Consider the following 18,763-nt stretch of genomic DNA (forward strand, 5'->3'; position numbering starts at 1 on the left):
AAGCAAGGAACAGAAGATCATCACATAAAACAACCGTAAAGATTTTCATCTCATGTTCAATTCACAGTAACCTCTATCCAATAACCATTGGGGGAAAAAATATCTTTTGCGAAATGGTGAAATGGGGACTTTTTGATAGATTGTGTACATTATCCGTAACATGTATCTTTATGGAAAAAACCTTGAAGTAAAATAAAGAAAGGTAGCATGAACCGGAATGAAAAAACCTGTAAGTATTAAAATACGGACCGGTTTTTCGTACATTGAAATGCAATCGTTGAAAGGTTTGCTTGAAAAAGTGGTTTGTTAAGTGGATGTAAAGGCCAGTTATTCACAGGAGATGCATTTGGTGGCATATATCAGGACACTGTTGCAGAGAAGTGATATGCATCATGAACAATTTGTTGCATCTTTTGCTAGTGATGCCTCTATATTTGTGAAGTACCGAAAAAAATCAATAATTGCTTACAAACAGTCTACACCACTTTTTTGCGTAAAACGTGTATTTAATTTTTTTGTTAATAAAATTATGTGAATAAATAATAAAAAATGTTATTTACAGAACTTTTGTAATTCTACATGCGTCAAATAATAATAAAAAAACAAATGCTTTATTTTATTAGTTATCTAAACGCGTTTAAAACATTAGACTTCAATGAGCGATGAACCGATGAACCCCGCGTGGAAGATTAATTTCTATCCTACCTACCCTAGATATCACGAAACCCTGATCACACACAGGTCATCTTCGGCAGCTTACTAGTGAATCGTGTACATTAGCGGCATGGGAAATGGTCATAGGCTGGAAGCAACCCAGAAACCCGCATTTACAAAACCAGGTCAAAAGTTGCTCAGGGGCAGGTGGGCATAGATTATTAAGAACAGAACCTACTTTGCACCACCCTGGGGAGTGATGTACTCAGTGAATACATTTTCCACAAGTGCGGTTTCTCGTCTATAACAGAGTAGCATTACGCTCCAAACCCGTTAATAGATGGCATGATAGATTATTTTAATTGATTAATTTTATTATTGTGGTACGCATATCGCTTCGCATATATGCAGCAGAATTTAATTATTTAAATTTCATACACCAGAGCATTGATACATTTACTTTTACTCCGGTGTGTTGCGTGAATGTTTGGCATTTCCCAAAATTCTATAATTTGAAATTGCACCGAAAAAAATTATATTCAAAGAAAAATTAGTCAGATACAATGGAATAGGTGTAACGAGTATAGAAACAATTGCTACCTTTTACAATCTAAACTAAGTTGAACAGTACAAGCAAAGCTTTCCTCAAAGTCAAAAGCCTACCAGCGTAATGATATGTTTAGAATGGTGAATTGATTGTAGCTTCCACTCGGAAAATAATTGGCAGAAAATGTTTTCAATTGGCCCTTTCTTTTGCTTTCTTTGTTGTGTATGGGTTTTCCACAAAGCCTTTAACCGCACACACTGGTGAAACAAATAAGTGGCAACAGGATTCAAACTGTTCACAATCGATTGCGCGTTGGCGTTAAGTTATGCGCGCTCAGTTGTAGGAGGAAAGTAAAATTAATAACACATGCACAAAAACGGGTGGTGACATACCTCCGGTGCAGCATTTTCCAAGCTCGGAAGTGAAGGTATTCTTGTGTTTGTTTGTCTGCAAGTGAAGGCTCAAGAAGACACAGAAGAATTCGATAACGATTCAATTAATATTTCTTCCAGAGGATGAAGTCTTCCACTCTCCAGGAACTCCACACGCACAATAAATCATCATTGCGTTCGCATGGTAGCATCGGTAATGACATTTGAAATTGAAAGCCTTTTGGAAAAGTCGTGCTTAACCATTTTCCCTCCGGGCAGTTGAATTAATCAGCATCCCTCCCTGCGGTAGCAATTACTTTTCATTCGTTAGAAGTAAAGGTTGACACCATAGTTAGCGTGTCCTACCTACGGCTTTTGCGTGTTGGGATTTATTTCCTAGTCTACCCTTAAGCTTCAAGCGGCGGGTTGCCTCTATGTCACTGTGCTGCAACAGAAGTGCATAACATTTTTCCTCTGTTTTGATCGATACGATCGATCGTAAAGCAGCATGCAAAATTGTGAAAATAGAAAAAGCCGTTCCACGCGGAAGTGCGTAGGCGTCAACACGAGGCAACGCGGTGTTTGGTGATCAGATTTTCCCATCAATTTGCTTAGTGCGTCCACCGTATTGGAATGCTTTTTTCCCTTCATGGGAACCTCGTTTAGCCCTTTAAAGAGTGAACAATGTTTTTTTGTTTTACTCGTATTTTTCCTTCTTCATCAATTCCTTAAAGTTCCCCGGAATGGTACCAACCATTCGGTGCTCTTGGTGATCTGCATACTAGCGAGAAGAAGGAAAAAAACAAAGTAAAAAAATCTCTCCCCCACATGTAATAGACGAAGCTTAGCACAATGGTCAGTTTGATTTGCATTCAATCTTTTCTTCTTCGTACGAAACGATTGTTTTGAAAATAGTTCATTTCGTGTGCGTGTGCACCCGCCATGGTGTGTATATATGTTTTCGCTCCCAACAGCGCGAAATAAATGGCTGAACAATGTTGTTGTACAACACATTACGCCAAAGGAAAGGTGGAAAGCACTATTGGCAGCGTGTGAACGAAATAATAAAAAAAACACAAAAGCACACACGTAGTAAAAGAAAATAATAACGGACACCTTCCCGTGATCGCGAAATTTATTATGCCTTCTGCGATCGCGTCTAATTCTTGCGAGGTTTGCGGAGGTGGTGAAGACATTAATGCGCCTTCGTACGTATAGTGGGATGATGGTGTTGTTAGGTGCGCTTTGCTAAGAGACTTGAGATTTTGTCTGTCCGACATGCAAACAAGGTGCAAAAGGTGCCTTGTTTCTGTTGCCTGGGAAAAGTGATCCAATTTCCTTACGAATCATTAACACAATGTATAACACATCGCGTCGGAATCAATTGGAGAAATGACCCAAGATTTATCTCCATATTACGTTACGTCAGTGAGTGAGATGAATTCTGATGATTACTTTTTACTTGATAAACGATCATGATCTACGTTACAGATGCTTGTTTATTTTTTTTTATTCGATGTGTAATTAGTTTTTCCAGATTTAATTGAATAATGTAGTTGAAGTTGCTTTCTTTGTGATACGATTTTAAATGATTTTAAACTTGATATGTAAAGCCATTTACAGTCTATTTTGATATCAATATTTTCCTTTCGATTTCAATTTTGATACCCAATTTTTGTATGTCACAGAAATTCAATTTTTCATGTTTGATTTTCAAGTCTATTTTTTCTCAATTTCCGCCTAAAAATGGTCAATTGAACTAAAGCTAAAAATGCTTTTGGTCACAATATGTGATCGGTAAGACATCGCCCTGCAAAACGTTCTGGCCCATTGCCATCCAAACGGCAAGTACTTTCCCATTCGATGCACAACGATAACGAAAGGTGCTGCTTTCGCTTACGTTTCACGTTTTCAAAGCGTGGAAAATAGAAGGGCACACACCTTAGGAAAACGCCCCGAAAATTTTGAAGAAAAAAAACGTACTTGTTGCTTTCCTATGAGAAAATGGGAATTGGTAAAAGGGTGACGCCTTTGCAAAAAAAAACCCGACTTCCTAAGAGACACAATTTTACAAACCGCTGGGTGTGTGATTTTTTTCCAATTTTAACCTCCCGGTCATCGTCATCACCGTCGTGACAACGGACGGTGAACCTTTTGCTTGCTAACGGTCCGGAGGTCGCCATGATTAGTTCACTTTCGCTGGGCGCGCAATGAATTCTTCCACCAGCCCGGGCTTGAATGCGGCGTAAAATATGTTTATCACTATGTTTCGCCTTAATCTCCCGCTTAAAGTCTGTGTGAGAAGAAACGATACGGTGACGGCATGGTACGGAACTGGAATGCGACCCCGCACAGTACTCTGGCTGGTGCAAGGAAGGAACAGTGATCGTACGATCACGAACTGGTGTTGTCGTCGGTACGATTTTCACGGGATTAAAAGTTTGCAATGGTGACGATAAACTAGCCGCCAACCACTGAACGACCTCTCTTCGAGTTGGTTTAATTTGTTTGCTTTGACCATAGACATCCGGCCCGAGATGAATGTCGAAGTGTATCGAACCGCAAAGGAAAAATTGCGAACATTCTGTGCGGCATTGCAAAAACCGTGCAACGAATCTCTGCCAGGGACGTGACTCTATGATTAAAGCCTATGCGCACGGATTTTCATGCTGCACCTTGATTATGTTATATTACAATTGTTCTTCTCATTGCGTAAAGTAATGCACGCCCCGGACCAGCACTTTCTCACGAACTGTTCGGACGATGTGTTTTTGGGACATGTTTATTGCGAACGGAAGTGGGTACCGAAGCCTAAATCGAATCGGTTTGCTCGTCTGTTGGCAGGTTTGCCCGAATCGTCCCGCGCCGGTCTCTGGAGTAAATGGGGTTTTTGTTTTTCCTTTCTTTCGGTTCGTTCTGTACACATGCGTTATTATTTTCGCTTCACTTTTCCTGTTCCGAGGTTGTACTTTTCACAGCTCGTTTACGCATTAAAGTTTGTGGTTTTAGTTTGTGTTTCGTTTGTTCCAATTTTCTTCATTTGCACCGTTGCAAAGTTTTACTACGAGCGTTTTTTTTTCTTTGTGCGATTCATGTGAACAGGAAATTGAACATTTATTTTTAATGCTCAACGCAAAACCAACGTGTCATGGTCATCTCATCAATTTTGTTTTTTAAAACAATTTTAGGAAAATATTCCGTGTGTATGTTTTTTAAATTTTATTTAAGATTTTTATGTATATTTATATGTTTAGTAGAAAAATAAAGAATTGTTTTCATTTAAATAAAATTATTTTTATCTGCTGTACCTTGATAACAAAAAAAAATGATAAAAAATATCATGTCCCATTGTATTGATTCAGAAAGGTTTTTATTATTCCGTTAGAGTTTATTCCCCGAAAAAAAATCATATGGAAATGAAGAACCCACATTAGATTCAACGGTTCTATAAATAGGTTTGTCGGCAGCAAGCACTCCCATGACGAAGTTTCTTCATTCTGATGTACTCGGGAAAAATCATTTTACCTCGCTTTAGGCAAATATATTTGCACAATTCTTTAGTTCCTCAGACACGTTCATCATCATAAATTACGTGAGAACCGTGCCGTAGAGTAGCGAATTGTGATTTCGGTTACCATCCAAATTAAAGCTTGAACCTATTACAATTCTACATGTTCTCTGTTCTGGAAGACAGCGCTAAAAGAAAAACACTTTTTTAGCAAGAAAACACAAATCCATTTCACTATGCTAAAAAATCTTGATATTCGACTCCGTTTTTGACTTTTCATTTTGTTTCATGAAGACAGGCCAAAAAATCAACATTTGTTCTCATGTGTTGTTTCAAGTCGGCCGAACTCAACGGGCCAAAAACTGTGCTTTTATGCGTCCGAACGTAGTCATCTTTGGTTTTATGGTGGCAGTTTGGGGTTTATTTACAGCTCTTTCCTTCACTTGAAAGGAAAATAAAACAAATCGTCTCACGACAGCATTTTAATTGTGTGATAATGATCTCGTAAAGCGATCCTATTGTACCCGGCGGAATACGGCGCTAGCCCAAGTCATTGACACTTTTACTTAGTTGAGTTGTAATGTTAATCGTGTGGTATGTTTTATGTGTAAGAATTTTAAGTTAGTTTTTTTCTATTTACTTAAAGTGTTCGCTTTCTTTTTCTTTAAAATTTCTTTAAATTTGAGCTGTTGACCGAATGAGATCTTTTTTTCCAACAACATAATCGATTCCATTACCGTGGATCGTCTCTCGTCACCGTTATGCATCACCGAAATTAGTATTCATGTTTGGAACACTGCTCAATGAAACGTATTCGAAACAAAATTAATTTTACGTAAACGTTCATCAACAACGGATAAACAATTAATATGGGTTTTGTACATCCGTCGATGAGACGAATCGTCTCAACATGCATCTTCGCAGCTCTTTCATCTTTAACTGTCTTCCATTTTGCTATGTTACGTTAAACTCCACCATTCTCCCCTGGATGGTTCCGACAAAGGGATGTAATAATGTTACTCTACGCTGTAACATACACAAAGTTTACAGTTGCCACCGTTTCCGATTTACTTTATTTTAATGCTACTTTATGCTTTATTAGGCTTGGTGTTGAAGAGAAAACTAAAACTCTACTGCATTCTCGGCTTATATTCTCTTGAGTGGATTTTCTTCATTTTTCCCAATCGAAGGGAAATGTGTCGCGTGTAGCCATTATTGATGACTCGCCTAGCCCCCCTGTGAAACAATTTTAAGCGGTGAAAACAATTTTAAGCCCTCCTTCCTGCTGTGTATGTAGGTAAACAAACGAAACAATTATTGCTGCTTCTCTCTCGATGGCAGTCGCAAATGGAAAAGGTACGCATTTTAAAAACAAACGCATCGAATCCATACAAACGACTGGTGACAATTGTACATGTACAGAGGATGTATAAGAAATAGACAATGAAAAAGAAAATTGGAGAAAAAATGCTATTGAGTTGCAACGTCTGTAAAGTCACACTAATCCGCTGAAGCGTGTCACGTTACTGTTTTTTTTAATACTCATGGTTTAATGGTGATTAAAGGTTAAAGATATTTTATAAAGATAAAAATGTGCCATAAACTGAAGAAAATTTAAACCTAAAAATGAAAATCTTTAATACAGTTCAAAGTTCTCCATGTACGGTCTAAACTCCTCAAGGAATGCTTGAGAAAAGCATTACAAGAGCATGCAAGAACTTTCTTATTGCTATCTCTTGTGCTCCTGAAATGACCTCCAGCGTGCAATCGATAGTAATACGCTTTGCCCATTTGTGTGTGCTAGTTGTTGTCAGCTGTGCTAGACGAGTGTAGAATGTGTAGTAGTAGTGCGTTTTATATGGCCAGGACATGCGAAGGGAGCCGATATACCGAGCGAGAAAAGTCAGTCTACGTTTGACGTTTCTAGCGTGAAGACGGATTTCACTCTGTGGAACAAAATAAACAAAGTGAAAAAAGGATGTGTGTGGTTTAGTGTGTTTAAATTAAAAAAAAACTTTTAGAAATGTTTCTCTAATGTGCCAAAACTACAAAAATAGTGAAATGACTTCTATAAAATCGAATAATTTAATGAAATCTTATGAATGTGTTTCAACTACGTCTTCGTTCGAAATTCTCTGACTTCCTTGCGGTTTCAAAACAAATCATTACTTTGAAATGTTCTAAATATATCCATACTCCAAGGATTGATGTCTAAGGATATCCTTATGCTATTGGGGTGAACAAATCTCAGAACATTTCCACATCCAGTTGGCGTACGTGCGTTCAGTAGCGTTCATCGCCAGCAGGAAAATATCGATCTTTGCAACACGACGGAAGTTCAGATTGTGTGTTAAGCATCATCCAAAAGGGGGAAAAGCGCCCGGAAATCAGGTGCATCTTCAATGTTGTGAAATCTTTCAACTCTTTCCTGCAAACTTAGAATCGTTTGTTTGTGTATATTAGCACGATCATTACAACATACATCGATGCTTTTTTTTCACTCATACTGGAACATTTTGTTTGATTTGGCAATTTGAATTGTTTCTCATCTTATTTTGATTCACAAACAATCATCATCACCCAGGCGCAAATTTTTGCTTCATCGTTTTTCGTGGTGTGGCTCGTCGATTGCGCATGTGCGAATGCGGTATCACTGTGTGTTTGTGCCTTTTTCCGTGTTGCTTCTTTCACAATATTGCTTTTCATTCACTGTTCTTTCCTGCTTGTTGTAGTAGTGTCAGTTTTAAATATGTCGCAAATGTTTTATTTTGTTCCGATCCAACAAATGGAATAAATGGAAAATTCGGACTTTTTTATACATTTGTTAGCATTTTGCAGAATTTACATATCGAAAGCAAAGAAAATTGTTATAATTTTTATATCACTTTTAATTAATAAAATAATAATCTAATGTTATATTTCTAAATTTCTTGCTTCTTGAATTAATAAATTGTGTTTATCAGAAATCTCGAAAATCCTGAAGTTGTTGGTGAATGATCAGTCTATTCAATTACTCTACATATAATATATCTGATCGTTACAAATGCTGTAAAAATGCTTGTTTGTGGTTGCATAATCACATCAAAATACTAAACTTCAAAGAAACGAGAAAAAACATTTCAACTTTTCACCAGAGTTGCTTCCTATTTCATTTACCATATTCACTGTGGTTCTGCGCAGCATCCAATGCTCCCATTTTTTGGCAATACTCACCTTCACTTTAGCTCTCTTCAGAAGGAGAACCAAACGGTTGTCAAACGGTCAATGGTTCTGTCTATTTTAGTCCTCGTCTCGTATCCATTATTGTCAATGCGTGCTTTATCGTGCATCGTTTAAGATTAAGAAAAACACATTTAATAATCAATTAAAAACAGCGTGAAACATTGTGCATTTTGTGCGTATTTGTTAACGTGTGAAATCCTGTAAGATCTCTTCAATGGTGATGCAAAAAAAGGCTTTGCAATGCTGTAACGCCACTCTCTACTATGGAGAGGTGTGCAGAAAATGTGGTGAAAATTCCACTCCATGCACTGTGGAACGCTGTAGATTATTAAATTGTTAACATTCGGTGGTATTACTGTGCTTTGCTGCCTTCAGTTTTCCCGGGCACACCGCTCAACGGAGTGTTTGATTAAATAGTTTACGATGGTTTGTCTTTTTTTTTTTTTGTTGCTTGTCGACGATGTAATTTCCGTTTTTTCCTTCGATAGTGAGAAATGGTTTGATAATAGTTTCTGTAAACTTTTTTCACCACATTTCCGTCGGATCAAACTTAAATATCGCTACAACGGACACACAAAGAAACTGCAAACGAATCCGTTGACGACGCGACCGAATGTCTGGCGTACACGATTTGCAACAGATAGATAAAAAAAACAGGAAAAAGTGTTTGAACAACAACAACAGTGGTGGCAACGAAAGTGAAAAATAATACCATTTTCTCGTGCGTATGATCGCTCGGAACGCTTTTTCCTACGCCGTACAGATAAAAAAAAGTGAAGTGAAAACTATCAATTTTCTTCGCCCGATTGTTCGTTGGGTTCGGTTTGGTGGCTGTCGTCAAGACATGGATGTTGTTGATGTTGGACCAATTTGCAGCACATGAAAAAAAAATCGCAAATTGTGAAAAACGCAGCTCATTTTCCAACCTCCAATCCATTCGCGTGCGCATGAGCTTGCTGTGTGGAGTAGTGTTTGTATGTGTTTGCTACGGAATAGGGCGAAATAATTTAAATGTTTGCCCAATGCCTTGCTGTTTGAAGTTATGAAGAAATTAATTTAGAAACCAATATTGTAATCCATGTGGAAAAGCTACCATCAACACGGGAGAAAGGTCAGGTCATGTAAACATTTCTAACAGCATCATGCAAGAAGAGAAAATTAACTTCAAAGATCGGCCCTACTAAAGTTTGCCATTCCACTGCATCAAACTTAACGAACCAACAAAACTACATCGTTCGGTGCTTCGAAAGACTTCAATTTTCCCGAAATAATTGGACAGCAATTGGAGCCACTAATATGTTGTGCGGTGAGGGCCGGTTTTTCCTAGAGAGAAAGATGTCAAAAGGGCATTTTAACCAATGCCGGAAAAGGTGAACAATCGTCGGTAACGAAACGGACGTCGCTCACTAGTCGTTTTCCTCTTGCGCTTCCCATTAGGAATGAATTGGAAAAAGATGTGTGCGGTATGGAAAAGCACGAGCAGATTAGGAAACATTTTCCGAAAACATACCCAGAAACAGAGCTCATCAAAAATGTTATGTTGTTGTCATTCGTGTTGTAGCTTTCGAGGCAAAGTATTAGCAATCTTAACCTTTCCGTGAGCAGCAAACCGAGATGAAAAATCGTTGACCCGTTTGGGACGAGTTCCGAGCGAGCTGATGAAATTTTCAACACAAATTTCTCACATTGTGCGAAAGGCTTCAAGGGAGATGCATCATTTGTGCAATGCATTTTCGCATTGTAAACAGGCAATGGTGTGTTCTTTCTTTGTCATCTGAGTTTTGTCTCTTTTTGTTGCTAATTTTGCATGCCTTTTTTTCATTGTCAGTAACGTTGACTACATCATAACTGTACGGGAGATGCACCTGCAAGTAAATTGCAACAAGTTTTCCATGTCACGAAACAAAAGCGAATTCAAAAGGTGCCTTTTGGTACACACGGTGGAAGCTGTTGTGTTCCGTTGTTCATGTTTCACTTGGTGCCAACGCATCTTAACCTGTTGGAAAATGATGGTGCAGGATAGAAAAGAAATCAACAACCCTTAACCAATTGTCGATGGAAGCTCCCGGACCATGTGATATTGTTACCATTACCGTTGAGGTGGCATACCAGCATACGGTTGTGACTTTTAACCGAAGAGAACACATGTTAACTGCTTGTATCAACATGCATGATTATGTGGTGAATATGATTTAAACTGCTGGAAGGTCGACAATGCATCGTGTGGTGGTGGTGGTGGTAAATGTAATGAATGTAGGTTGCATTTTTTTTGTTCCTTCCCTCGTAAAGAGCAAACCCAACATGCATTTGTTACAGTTAGGGCTGTGCTGTGAGCGATTACCCTCCAACATTACACAGGTGTCAATCGAAACTTGTCCCGTTAGGCTTAAAGAAAAGTAGCAACGGTTCATCGTATAATGCGGCAAACGCAATTTCACTGCCATATTCAGATCTCTCTTACAAAGAGTTACATTAGCTTATTATGCGGCGTGCGATGTGTTTGATTTTTTTCTCAGTCTTCTTCAAGCTGCACCTCGGTGTGCATTAATTGAACTGCAGAAAAAAATCTTATCAGTATTGCGCATCATTTGCACACACAACAAACGCTTATCACTCATGTCCATGGCCGTGGAAATTCTTCGTTGCTCATTACAAAACTCTTTGCAAACATTGGGTGTACAAATAAGTTTTCAGCATTTGACAGAAGATAATACCGTAGGCAAATTGTGAGTTTAAATGTCAGATCCCATTTATGGATTGCTGCAGGAAACTTGATCGACAGAATTTAACAGAATGTGAAAAGAAAGCTTTACTTTGCATCTGGTGGGATCAGAAGCGTGTTATATACTACGAACTGTTTCTTAGTGGTTAAACCAGCCATGAGGAACGGTATCGAACCCAGCTAATTCGTTTGAAGTGAATTTTTAAGGAAAAATGGCTAGATATATGAGATCTTGTCTCGAGCCACTTATTTTCCATCACGACAATGCTTGGACACATACTTCGGTCAAAAACTACATAGACAATCACGACTGCACTCCATTCAACTATCATTTTTTTCGATCGATGGAGTACGATCTCACCGGAATATACTTCTTTTTCATTGATGGAGTCACGAAGAGGTTTGATTCGATAATGGCCTCAAAATAACGATCACGAAAGTACGAATAAAATGTTAATTTGTTATAAATATTCCTTTAAATAAAAACACAAAAAGTTTTTTTTTTGAGTCTGTCCGTTCAATGGTCATTGTTTCTCTTCGATCGATGTGTGTAGCGCCTTCTACGGTGAAATGCTCGAAAAAAACTGTCGCCTAAATCGACTGGTGAATAATATTCAAGATCCATATTTCGAAAAGAAAAAAAAATACATCGAAAACTTACTTGTGCACCCAGTAGAAGATACCTTTTTATAGTAAAAAAAAACACAAATGTTGTGGGCATGGAGTTTCATGGAGAAAAATTATTTATTAAGTAATGAATTCATTATATCTTCCCGATTTTTTCTCGCTGTTTGCAAAAGTGAGCATCCCTCCGGTAGAAACCACACATCTTCAGAACTAAATCGAAAAGAAAAGAATTCCCGCGTGCTATAATAGCCGTCCGTCCCAATTAGGAACGGAACTTTAAATTGCACCACAGTTTATCATTGCTTACCTTTGCTTCGGTTGCAGGTCATCAACATTTGTGCTGCATTGCTCGGTGCTGTGCGGAAATGTTGCACGGTTTTGCATTACTTTAAGTGCATTTTTCAGCCCCCGTTACATCAGGTTCGCCTTTTGAGTAATGTCAGTTTTGTTCCGGTCGTTGGGTGAAGATTTGCTCCTCTCGTTTTTTTTAGGCTAATGCATTTTTCTCTTCTCTTCCATTGCTAATATATCTGTAGCAAATATATTAGTACTGTGGAAGAAAGAACCGCCACTTCATCACCATTAGGAGAAGCAGCATTATATTGGGCTAGCGAGATAATTATGTTCAAGCTTTCTTTTTTGCAACTACTATTCTAGACGCGATTTGCAACGTTGTTTTCTACGCAAGTGCCTATTAGATAACGTTCAACGATCGTTTGCCGATAGCTGCACAATGATGCTTTCGTTGGATAGAACAGTTAAAACATTATGTTCCGCTACTAGCGCTTGAAAGTATTAATGGTTCGTCCCCGTCGGAGCGAATCACTAGACCGTTATGCAATTTTGCTAGGAAAGAATCGATTGTTTCCAAATTAAATCAGTAGAACGTGCAACAAATAGACGAAAGGCATGCAAATGTTCAGCAGACACACAAACAAGATGCAATTGGTCTCGAAACTGGGTTAATCATAATTGGATTATTCATCTTCTGTTCTGGGGAATTTGCAAATTCAAACGGTAACAAATGAATTCTTATGTGTAGCGATGCTTATATTTATTTAATTATAGAACGAATGTTGGAAATTAGATTATTATTAATACCGAAGAGAACTTATAGCAAATGGTGGTCGTCTTCTATCAGAATATGGAACAACATTTACGCCATTTTGGATATGTTTTGTTCATAATATTTAATGTTAATTAAAATAAACTGCTGAAGCCATCATTCTCTAAATGTTAATTTATCAATTTCTTCAGTATCTCTTGAGAATGTGATCGAAATGGTTGTGCAAAGTTTTAACGGAATCAGGCAAGAATTCTGTTACATGGAATTCTAAGTTTATCTGTGCTTACACTACAAACAATACCGTGACTGTCGTTAAATGTAAGGTAAAGAAAGTTTTCAAAGAAAAGAGAAAAAACCCTCAAAACGGCCCGGAAATGCTCTCCCGTGCAGTGAATGTGTTTCGTAAGAAAAAGTCTCGCAAATCATCCAGCTTGACCGTAAACGATGGTGAAGATCACGGCACGGACACGAACGCAAGTGAAACGGAAACCGAACCGGACGATTGTAGTTGCCGCTCGGAACCGATGCTACCGGCATCCATCTCACCATCCACCACACGTCTGCAGGACAGTTCACCCGCTTCCTCCACCGAGTACTTCCAAGATGGTCCCGACCATCGTAAGGAAAATGATTGGGTTACGAGAAGGAAAAAGCATCCGCGCAAAGAAGCAAAGGAGAGCATCAATGATGACGATGATGTCGAGCATCGGAGTTCAAGCATCGCCTCAACGCTCCTGTCCACTATTCGTCGCGCTCGGTCGCGATCTCGGTCTCGGTCAATCTCGTCATCCGTCGCAGCTGACCGAAGTACACCCAAATTGCTTCCCACATCGAAAAGTACGCTAAGTAGCCATCGTGGTGGTGATGGTAGTGGTGTCGCTTCTTCCGCACTGCACGGGGAGGAACACATTGCACCGGCCACTGTTGTCAGCTCGGTCAGCTTCGCATGTGACACGAAGAGGCACGGTGGGGCAAGGGAGGGACTGTCCGAGGATCACCACAACCGATCGCCAACAACCCTTTCCACTGGTAATGGGGGTGGGCTGGTGGGGGATGTTGAGCGACGAGGTGAAGGAAAATGGCAAGGTTTGATGATTTCTTACACACATTTGATTGAATGACATGAAGAAATATTGATCGGTTGAGGTTCTTACCATTTTTTCTTTTGTTGCTTTTGGTGTGTTCTTATCTTGTTTTTTTGTTTAGTGTGTGCGTGTGTTTATATCTGTGTGTGATTGAATTTTCTGCCAAATTTTCTTGTTTTATGTGTGCTGTCTGCTAGATGTGTTTAATGTTTTCCCATAGTTGTATATTTTTTGAGTAATTATACGATAATTATAATGCACTTTACATAATTATGAATCAAATGCTATGCTTATTTCCAACAAAAAATAATTATATAGCCTTACCACAACATAATTTTTACTGTTTAATATATCTTGAAATACTCGACCACTCGACCGAATTGGTGGTATTTTCTATCAATGTCAAAGTTGCAGTCCCTTCTCTCTCATTACTATGATTTTTACGGCTCTGTCAGATAAATAATTTCAAAGTAATAATTTCTCTTGCAATTCACAACATTGTAGGGGTGCCGTATAAAAACAAAACAAACATATTATTGGTTAACGATTTTCCGCAAAGCCTTTAAAGCCTGTCAGCACCGAAGCTTTTTTTTATCGCATCTAAAAATCTTGTTCCGCCATTCAAAGTGCATTGGTGCCACTAATTGCAATTCGTTTACCGAATGCACAACAAGTAAATGAAATTAAATGCAACAAACGGTGGTACCTTCGTAACGATCATGTTACAGTTAGTGTAGCAGCAGAGTGAATTTAATATTCACACACCTTCTCAGCACCATGTCTAGTGTTTCTTATCTGGATTCGAGCATATTCCGCTTTCCGTTTGGAAAACCTGTTGCAGCAATGTGTCTGATCTATTGGCGTTTGAACTTTTACTCCGATTCACAATACAATTTTTAATAGCCCTTGGTACCGTCTCCATTCCATTGGGTTCAGGTTAGGGCAAAAGGATTGGCAACACTCGGTCGAGTAAGGCCCATTCATGAAGAAGCCAGGTGCCGACAAGGTGCGGTTACCCGTTTTCGATTTCGATCGAACGAAAAAAACAGGTCTGGGAAAATATTTACTCTCCCTTCAAATTCTAATGTCAGCGGAGCGAACCGTTTTACCATGTCTGCCCACACTTACAGCTGAGTTTAAGGCGAGAAAACGGTTGAAGTTGGTGTGCTTGGGCAGACCATCATCGTTTCAGCAATATCGGTTGGATTATTTGTGATGTGACTAGAGAATAACATTGCTGCTAACCTGTTGGAATTTTGCTTGCAAACTCGAAGGGCGAGTACGATCAAATGGTGAAGTTTGATTATTATTCTTCTAAGGCCACTTTTCCAATCCCACGCTCTACCGATTGACGAAGGGTGCAATTCATTGCTGTAAATGTTTAATGCTCAAGATGATCGCTTATCGGGAAGATACGATCAATGTTTTTTTGTTTTTCTTGTTTACTATTTACCAAGACCCTGGCATTATGCTTTCGTGTTCTTACACACAATTGACTTTTCTCTTTCTACCTAGTCTAGTCCAGCATTTATGTGGTAGTAAAAGTAACTCCGAAAGAAAGTGAAGACAGAGGGCGTACCGTGTCGGCGGCATGTTACAGTACAGCTAGAAACAACCCTATTCAAAGGATACGGCTGCCAAAGGTCTAATTAAAGGCACTCGGAAATGGGCAACCTTGCTAAAGCATTTAAACGTTCCAGGACGCCAGAGATTCAACCTCCTCCGCTAGATCGTTTTGCCGGGTTCGGGAAGGAAAGCGAAAATAGCGTTAACAACCAGCACCGACGGTGGTGGAAACGATCGCAATCGAATTAGCTCCGAACGTCCGGAGAATTATCGAAGTGAAAGGTCGAAATGGTTCCGAATCTCTGGTGCTTGTTCGACCCCCGGGCGGACCAACAAGGAGGTTAATAAGAAGCTTTCGTTTGTTTGTTGTTTCGTAATGTAATGTGCGATCGGTGAATGATCGTACATCAACAACAGCTCGTTTATTAGCTTTTCTTCGCACGGCAGCCGCCGGGGGTTCATCCATCCGATAAGTGCCACGAAGAGCGGGAGCTAAGTAATTGGAACACTTCGGCGTGATAGTTTGGCATTTGGAAAATAAGCTTCCAGAAATAAGAGATCCAAATCCTATGGTTGATCCATGCCAAAAAGCGTAGAAAAAAATTGAAGAATTACGAGATATATTCACTCAGAAGCTCTAAAAAAAAGGTCATTTTGGGGATTTTTTAAAAGAAAAACTTCCTCATATATGTATTAGATGGCTATCGTGTACATTTGATGTTACACTCACTGCACAGAAAGTAGAAAACTTATTACAAAATATTACAAAAATAACGTTTTTACAGGGCTTTCTTCTTTCTTTTTGAGAACAAATCTGAATTTGGAGTACCCACTGACATTTCGTAAATGAAAAACATTGAAACCCAAACAACATTTTTTGACAGGAGATACTAAAATCCTAGTATTTGTCAAAACGAATTTCAAAAAAATAATTTATGACATAATGGTGAATGTTTAAAGTTTAAAAAGCGATTGATGAAGAAAAGTTTGTCACTATTTCACCATTTTTGTCAAAATAAAGAGAAATCATGATAAAAATTAATTTCAATAACAAGTATTAAGACAAGTAAGTAAATAGTGTAAAGAATGTTTGGTTCAATCGATTTTTCAAGTCATTCTGTTTACAGGTGTCCGAGAAATTCTGGATACCGATGTGCAAAACGTGGTTTTAAGAAGAGATTTTTTAAAAATATTATTAATGTGGTGAATTTTGGAGTACGGAAATTACAAAAAATATATTTTACCATTCATCCGTTCATCCACCAGCATGACTTCCTTCCCACGGTATTTGAAATGACAAAAAAAAAAACTATTCATTTTGCGAAATATAACACTGCCATCACAATTAATCGGGATTTTTACACCGCCGTGTACGCCACTGAAATCGAAAGTCGATGCACTTCGATAACGATCTTCGATTTGTTTTGTTGCGACCCGCGGGAATCCGACACAGATTTAACGAACAACGGGGCATTATTTGAAAAATGTATGAAGACATTATAACAACGCCAAGTGAAAAAGGGGAGTGCTTGACTCAATTGTAGGCTGTGATGAATGGCAACTTTGTTACAGCATTTGGTATTCCCATATTCGTGACATTTAATTTTTTGGCTTTTGATCTTCTCAATAAAGTCAGCAGCGCATGCTGGCAGCGTTCGTTGTTCCTGCTGCTGCATAGAGAGTGTAAATACATTCTTTAAAACACGTGGATTAGATGGGAGGGTACAAACTTTGTTCAGATTTAAAAGCATTTTCTCCAAAACAATGTACTCTACGTGTCATACTGGAAATCAGTAGGAAACAATCGAAAACAAGCTTTGATCCCTCTGTCGGAAAGCGTGAATTTTGCGCCTTCTTCACCGTTAACAATACGGTCCCAGTCTTGCTTACGATGTCGTAGACTAATCTTTAAGTAAATAATAGTAGCAAAAAACCCAAACGAATTGTTGCATAATGACTTCATTAAAGGTGGCACGATCGCGCCCTGGTACGACAGGGGCTTTGGATGCTATTCTTTCGTTTAGGTCACGAAGTCATCAATGTCAAACGTACTTTGTACAAGCTGAGAAAGTTTGCTGCTTGATTGAGTTCTTTTTTATTTCTTTCTTACGCTTTTGCTTCGGTTGAAGAATGGCACCACATTTGTCGTGTTGAATTGTCAGGTGCTTTGCTGTTTAACATCTTATTTGCTTAACGTTTTACGACATTGAAAATAGGCACGATTTATGGGGTGGATGAAATGGTGTTGCAATTAAATTGATTTGATTGTTACGGTTTTAATGTACATAATTTCAAACGATTTCAATTACGTTCGTGTGTGGCTACAAATTGGGGAAAAGGGTGTAAAAACGGTGTTTTTAAAATATGTTTTTTGGGGAAAGTTATTTTCCAGAAATAACTGTAGGAATCAATATCAACAAAAATCGAGTTACAGTAAATGTTAAAAAAAACGCTTCGTAAACCAAAACAAAAATGGTTTGGATGGAAGAAGAAACAAAACATCTTCTCTGTATTTGCCAAAAGATGTTGCTTCCTAATGCCGTTCATTAATTTGTTTGCTCGATAGTTCATAATGCTTTATTTAATGGTTCCATCACGAGTCGACGGAGGAAATTTTGCTGACACAAAACTGGATCAACCAGTCAGACTTTTCATTCGAGAAAGTCTGGACCAGTGTTACATTTCTTAACGAATGATGTTTTGTGTTTAGTGTTTTGCTCTTTCTTTTTTTTTTTTTGAATTACATAATCCAAAAAATCTTCCAATTGCATCGTCCGTTCGCCCTTTCGTTTAACTTTTGAACGGTTAAAGCGTCGGCAAGCATGATGAGAAAGAAAAATGACCATTTCTTTTCTGCACCAATTCCGCAACATAATTGCTGTTTTGGGAAGGTGAACATTAAAACATAACAAAAACAAAAAAAACAAAAACACCTCTCGAGCGAACAACGAGAAGTGTATAATTGGTTGAAGGCAAGGATACACTCCATTACGTTCTCCAATGCCATAAAACGTAACCGGGGAACCAACCACTTATAATCGTTATTTTTAAGGGAGTGGAAAACTGTCCTCCTCATCGGGAAACTGGATTACGTGTAGAGAAATTATGACGGTTATGCCTTTTTCTCACCGCTTCTAGTGAGCTTTACAAATTACGAAAAATATAGTTCAGTTCTATGGGGACTGGAAGTCTTTTATCCCTTTGTGTATCATATCGGAAACGTCCTTCAACGATTAATTATGCAATTTCGTGACTACAAAGGGGTTTTCAAAACAAATTCAAACTTCAAAAAGACAAAAGCCGACACAAAAGCGAATTTGTTTGCGTGTGTCGCGTGTCGAAGATCAAGTTATAGATCGGCAAACGTGCCAATGAAGTTATTATGCATATAAAAT

The 18,763-nt window shown here is 38.5% G+C and overlaps 1 protein-coding gene across 14 annotated transcripts in view; it reads left to right on the forward strand.

Moving 5' to 3' along the window:
• LOC125760592 (trafficking kinesin-binding protein milt) overlaps positions 1 to 18,763 on the forward strand; it is an 85,544-nt gene that overhangs the window by 58,395 nt on the left and 8,386 nt on the right. Inside the window, exon 2 of one of the 14 annotated variants that reach the window (XM_049420858.1) lies at positions 12,909 to 13,803. The exons of 12 other annotated variants lie outside the window; for them this stretch is intronic. In XM_049420858.1, the coding sequence (XP_049276815.1) occupies positions 13,092 to 13,803 (712 nt within the window). In that variant the 5' untranslated portion in view covers positions 12,909 to 13,091. Of the gene's footprint in view, positions 1 to 6,721; positions 7,472 to 12,908; positions 13,804 to 18,763 lie in introns of those variants that run through there. One more of the 14 variants, XM_049420865.1, reaches the window with a different exon arrangement.

This window comes from Anopheles funestus, chromosome 2RL (assembly GCF_943734845.2).
Source record: "Anopheles funestus chromosome 2RL, idAnoFuneDA-416_04, whole genome shotgun sequence".
NCBI lineage: Eukaryota > Metazoa > Arthropoda > Insecta > Diptera > Culicidae > Anopheles > Anopheles funestus.